Consider the following 6,585-nt stretch of genomic DNA (forward strand, 5'->3'; position numbering starts at 1 on the left):
TTACCTCAAGAGACGTGTGCTCGACGGTGCAAGATACGCATTTCTTAACTCTTTTATTTGTTTTAACTAACGATAGTTTGTAGGTATCGGCGTTACAAGAGTGATTTAGGATCGCAGAACGTTCTGAATCATTCTCCGTCCCTATCGCTACTTTGACTTTTGTTTTCGAAACTTGCGTTTCTCCAAACTCAGTCAAAGTAGGGGCTTCTGTAGACACCCAAATGTGTCTCCCCAAAACCAAACCTAGTGATGAATACCTTTCATGTCATTGATTATCGATCGAAGTGAAAGTGTAAAAAGTCTAGTGATGAGGATGTTTTTATTAAAATATCTCTTCTTTCTGTTTTTAAAAATATTTCTTTTCTTACCCTATTTATGAAAAACGTGCATTCCAGTTTAGGTTGGTCCATGATATGGGTCTAATAATAGTGTAGTTGGATGGGGCTTGAAAAGACCTTTGCAACGATATATTATAAGACCAATTCCGATGAATAATGAGGAAGTTATGGCCAAAATACTAAACTGGGCTCAAACCGGATTTTACCTACGGCCCAATGATCATGTGGAGGGTCCAAAGGTTTAATCCTATTCCTAAACTAGTTAGGATTTAATTAGAAGCCTCTATGAGTTTCTAAAATATCTTAATTATCCTTTTTGAAAAGATAAAATCAAGGAATTTGAAATGGAATAAAAACTTTCCTTTTTTAAAACTTTCCTTTTTTAAGACCTAATTCTATTTGAATTTAAAGATGTTCAAAGACAGTTAGATATTATTTTCGCGACTCATAATTTTTATCTAAATCTTATATGGTTGGATAGACCTTGAAATTATCTTTCCAATGACATATTATAATATTAACTCCGAGGTATAACGAAAAAGATATGAAAGGAATACGAAACTCTATCCAAAACTGACACCCTTCCACTATCTCGGCCACATCTTTTTATCTACAAAAGATTTAAATCTGATTATAATTAGGTTGGAAAAAAAACTTCAATTTCTTTCCAACGACATATTATATGACTTATTTGAACTTCTGGATCAAAAGTTATGATAAAAACAAAATTCGCAAAAACTGCTGACCAACGAGTTTTAATTCGATTCGAATTCGGATTCTTTTCTTATTCTTTGACTCTCTATTTTCTGATAAATAGAGGTCATATCTCCCCTTTTTTTTAATCATCTACAACAATCATCTCTTTATTTTCTCTCTCTAAAGCTAGAAGCTTTCCTTCTCTATATTCTTTTTCTAAACCTTCCCTCAAACACAATTCCTCATACATTAGCACTAGACACACCTAGCCGAGTTCGAAGTTGCCTTCGCCCTAGACGAGAAAGGTTATAATTTCTGAGGGTTTGGTCCCAAATCTATATTTCAATTACTTAATTTAATTGTTTGTTTTATACTTTTCGTTGAAGTTACTAACGCGTGTATTTTGTTATTAGAAAAAGGTACGAGGCATCAAAGTATGTAATCTTATTGCTCTATTCTTGTGGAAAGCATGTTTAAATTTGTTTAATTCCTAGTATCACGTTAGGATGTTATTATTGCTTTCTAGTATCATGTTTAAGGTGCCTTTTACTCTTTTCTGATAGCATGTTAGTACCATGTTAGGTTTAAAGCTTTGATCTTTATTGGTTTCTAGTATCATGTTTAAGCTTTGATCCTAGTATCACAAAGTTCGACCACCGCCGCAAAGCCCACCGACATCAACAACAACAACAATTTCTGGGTATAATTTATACGAGGTTAGGGTTTAATTTATTGGTTTAATTCGATTTTAATCGATTTTGTTGAATTTAATTTAGGGTTTAAGTAATCGATTTTGGATTTTAATCGATTTTTCTGGGTATATGTAATCGATTTTTGGATTTTAATTCAATTTTTATGGGTATAATTATCCGAATTTAATGGGTTTTGTATTTTAATTCCATTTTTCTCGTTTTTTTTTGGTTTAATTTTGGGTTAATTAATCAATTTTAATGGGTACATGCATGTGTTTTTTGGGTTTTTTTTTATTTTGAATTTTTTAGGTTATTTTTTTTTCGGGGATTTTGTTTTTTTTTCAATTTTTTTGTATAATTTTGTGTTTTTCGGGTATAATTATCCGAATTTAATCGTTTTGTTTTTTTTCAATTTTCAGTTCGTGAGTCATCTTCGTCGAATTCGGGGTCGGAGGAGAAAATTGATGGTCGATACTGCTTCTGCAATTCAGCTACTGAGCTCATGCTGTTTTGCTTCTCGTCGAATCCATTTGTTTATTTTTTTTTTTTTGGGCAAGTGTAAAACTACTGATTATGAATTTAAATTATATTATGTATTAATGTATTATGTATATACATATCATTTTGGTGATTATGAATTTCAATTATATTTGGTGTAGCATTTGGTGTGTAATTACTGATTATGAATTTCTATTATATTTGGTGTTGTATTAGTTTTTTGCTAAATTTTTAAGGGAAAAAAAAGGGACATTTTTGGCACCGGTTAACCGGTGCCAATTTTAAGCTTTCCCATCGGTTCAAACCGGTGGCTTTTAATGCAATTATTGGCACCCCCCAAATTGGCACCGGTTCAAAACCCACCGGTTTTGAACCGGTGCCAATTTTGTTTTTTCTACTAGTGAATTAATTTGATTAGGGTAGTAGATTCAAGGACCTACTCCACCTCGATCAAATTTTAGCGCCGTTGCCGGGGAGATGGCTTGTTTTGCATGTATTTTTGCTATTGTTAGAGTCATTTTATTTGCTTTTCTTTTTGTTTTTCTTGTTTTATCCTACTTTTCATTGCTAATTGTTTGCTTAGCTTTGGTGTATGCATAGGAGATCTCAAGGCCCGCCCACACATAACATTGACCACGAGATTGACCGAACATTGAGACAAGTCCGTAGGCTTTATCAAGAAGAAGGAAGAGGTCTTGGTTCTATTGTTGATAATGGGAGTGACTCTTGTTCTTCAAGTTCTCAAAGTGAGACAATGGCGGGAGAAGACGATGAAGTTTTGTTTCGTGAGTTTGAAACCCGGAGGATTATGAGCTCACGGGAGGGATCTTGCTTCCCATCACGGAAACCAACTTTACCATTCATCCCCAATACACAAGGATGGTACATGGGGAGCAATTTTCGGGTTCTCCAAGGGAAGATCCTATTAAGCACCCTGATAGATTCCTTGAGCTATGTGCCATGATTCAAACCAATCAAGTTTCTCAAGAGTACATCCGAATGCATCTATTTCACCAATCTCTTTCGGGTAGAGCTAAGAAGTGTCTCAAGCAAGTGAGGCCAAATTCTCTCACAACATGGAGAGAGATAGTCAACGCATTCTTGAGGAGGTTTATTTCTGAGGAAAAGACCGCCGAGATGAGAAGGAAGATTGCATCGTTTGAACAAGAAATGGATGAGAGTCTTAGTGAAACTTGGGAAAGGTTCAAGGAGTGGGTACAAGCATGTCCTCACCATGAATACAATCAAAGCTTGCTAATGCGATTCTTCTATGATGGATTGGACCCATGTCTAGAGCTAACTTGGATGCGGGGGCTGGTGGACAATTGATCAAGATCCCCCAAAACCAAGTCGAGGCAACGACTGAATAAGTGGCAAAGAACTACTCTTGGGGTGGTAGAAGAAGGAATACACCGAAGAAAAGTGTATGTATGAATTAGAGAAGGTTGATCAATTACAACATCAAATAGAGCTTTTGACCAAGGGGCTTGCAAAGTTGAACACAAGTGTTAATAGTGGGGCAAGCTCCTCTCAAGTCAATTCTTTCTCATGTCAAAATTGTGGTGGTACAAACCATGATACATCTTATTGTGGAGGCTTGAGCCCCGAACATGTTCCGGCTTACAACACAAGGCAAGATGGATTTCGGGGAAGTGGTGGAGGAGTAGCTTGGAGGCAACCACCACCCGGATTTGCACCTCAACCTCAACAATGGGGGAACAAGCTCAACAATCATACAATTCCAACCCTCAATATCAAAATCCACCTCCACCTCAAAACCAAAACCCAAGGGGTAACTACCCAAGAAACAACCAATACAACAACCAAAACCAATACAACAATCAAAATCAAGGGTCTTAAAGGAGTCAAGATCAAGCACCTCAATCGGATTCCACACAAACCCAAATTCTTCAACAACTCCAAGCCATGAATCAACAAATGCAAGAGGTCAAAGCTCATAACAAGATGGTTGATTCACAATTAGCCCAATTGGCCAAGAGAGTATCTTTCAACTCACCTTCTACTTTACCCACGCAACCACAACCTAACCCCTCTCACAACTTGAAACCCGATTCTTGCAAGGAAATTACATTGAGATCGGTCACATCCTATGAAGGGCCTAAAGATGGGGAAGAAGAAAGTGTGAGGGTGGAGAAGAGAGTTGAAGAAGACAAAGGTGTTGAGAAAGAAGAAAATGTAGAGAATAGGAAGCACCATGATGAGAAAACAACCTCAAGTCCTAGTGAGACTAGGAATCTAGATAAGCTGGTTCCTATTCCTGGGAGGCTTCTGGAGAGAAATTTGAAAGATAAATTAGCAAAATTCCTTAGTGTAATGAACTGCACATAAGTCTCCCTTTCATCGAGGTTGTTACCCAAATGCCTTCCTACTCCAAATTTCTCAAAGACATCTTAAACAACAAGAGGAAGCTCAATAATGAGCTCATTACCTTCCCTCATCCAGTTAGTGCACTCGTTAAACACAAGATGCCAAAGAAAGAGATGAACCCGGGAAGCTTTACTTTACCAGTTAAGATCTGTAACATGGAACCTAGGGGTGCCTTGCCGATTTAGGAGCAAGTGTTAGCTTAATTCCCCCCTCCATTGAACAAAAGCTAAATATTGAAATGATTCCCACAAGAAAAACAATTCAACTAGCCGACCTATCAAGAAAAATAAACTTTCTTGTGGTGAGCTTTAAGATGTTCCTATTCAAGCTGGGCATATCTATGTGCCATGTGATTTTGTAGTGGTAGATATGGAGGAGGATGTTGATACTCCTTTGATCTTGGGTCGTGAAGCTCTTAAAACCATGGGGGCGGTCATTAATTGCAAGAATAACACCATTACATGGGAGGTGGCCGATAAGAAGATTTTCTTTGAGTTCTCCAAGTTACTCAAGACCCCTATTGTTGAGAACTGCCACCGAGTTGATGTTGTTAATGAGGAGTTAGATCGTTTGGGGAGGGTAGTGATGAGGCCACAAGATCCAATGATTTAAGCTCTTAATTGCAAGGAAGGGTTTCATTCACAAGAGGCAAGAGAGTTCGTCATGGCTTTGGAGGAAACCTCGAAGGTGGATGAGGTTGAACAAGAAATGGCAATCGAGCTTGAACAAGAAGAGGAGAAATTAGAGGAGAGTTCTATGCCTCCTCCCAAGGTAGAACTCAAACCCCTTACCCCTTCTTTGAAATATGCTTTTCTTGATAATGAAGGAAAATACCCTATTATCGTCAATGCTAGCCTTGATGGACTTCATTTGGAAAATTGCTTGATGTTTTGAGAAAATATAAAGATGTGATAGGGTATAGCATTGATGATATCAAGGGTATTAGCCCTTCTTTGTGCATGCATCGTATTCATCTTGAAGATGATCAATCCACCTCCATTGAGCCTCAAAGGAGGTTGAACCCTAACCTCCAAGAGGTTATCAAGAAAGAGATTTTGAAACTACGTGAAGCGGGCATCATTTATGCTATCTCCGATAGCAAATGGGTTAGCCCGGTTCATGTAGTTCCAAAAAGGGTGGAATGACCATCATCAAAAATGAAGGAGGAGAGGAAATCTCCACCCGGACGGTGACCGGGTAGTGGATGTCTATTGATTATAGGAGATTGAACAAAAATACAAAGAAGGACCATTTTCCTCTACCATTCATGGACCAAATGTTGGAAAGATTTTCTCACCATGCTTTCTTTTGTTTCTTAGATGGGTACTCCGGATTTTTCCAAATCCCTATCCATCCAAGTGACTAAGAGAAAACCAGTTTCACATATCCATATGGAACATTTACATACCGAAGAATGCCATTCAGGTTATGCAATGCTCCTTCAACTTTCCAACGATGCATGACTTCTATTTTCTCTGAGATGCTTGAAAAAGAAATTGAGGCATTCATGGATGATTTTAGTGTTGGTGGCTCGTCTTTTGACAATTGCCTTTATGATCTTGAAAAAGTTTTTAAAAGGTGTCAAGAGACGAGCTTGGTTCTGAATTGGGGAAAATGCCACTTTATGGATGAGGAGGGTATTGTCCTTGGCCATAAAGTTTCAAAGAATGGCATTGAGAGGCCAAAGTTTCGGTGATTGCAAAGTTGACCCTCCTACCTCCATCACGGGAGTAAGAGCTTTTCTTGGGCATGCCAGTTTTTACTAGAGGTTCATTAAAGATTTTTCATCTATCGCCAAACCTTTAACCGAATTAATCAAAAAGGATGTTGTTTTTAGCTTCAATGAGGCTTGCCTTGAGGCGTTTCACAAGCTCAAGGAGGCTCTCATTTCCTCTCCTGTTGTGCAAGCTCCGGATTGGAGCTTGCCTTTTGAGCTAATGTGCGATGCTAGTGACTTTGTAGTAGGTGCCGTG

The 6,585-nt window shown here is 38.0% G+C and overlaps 1 protein-coding gene and 1 non-coding gene across 2 annotated transcripts; one reads left to right on the forward strand and one right to left on the reverse strand.

The window, feature by feature from the left end:
* Positions 1-3,359: 3,359 nt before the first annotated feature.
* Positions 3,360-3,464, reverse strand: LOC145573442 (small nucleolar RNA R71). The gene has a single exon (XR_014097469.1). It is a non-coding gene; the product is annotated as a small nucleolar RNA R71 (small nucleolar RNA).
* A 1,138-nt stretch (positions 3,465-4,602) lies between these two features.
* LOC145571113 (uncharacterized) lies at positions 4,603-5,224 on the forward strand. The gene is made up of 2 exons (XM_081630197.1): positions 4,603-4,762; positions 4,974-5,224. Exons 1-2 carry the CDS (start codon positions 4,603-4,605, stop codon positions 5,222-5,224), a joined length of 411 nt encoding a protein of 136 aa, XP_081486323.1.
* Positions 5,225-6,585: the final 1,361 nt, after the last annotated feature.

This window comes from Chenopodium album, chromosome 12 (genome assembly GCF_948465745.1).
Source record: "Chenopodium album chromosome 12, dcCheAlbu1.1, whole genome shotgun sequence".
Taxonomy (NCBI): domain Eukaryota; kingdom Viridiplantae; phylum Streptophyta; class Magnoliopsida; order Caryophyllales; family Amaranthaceae; genus Chenopodium; species Chenopodium album.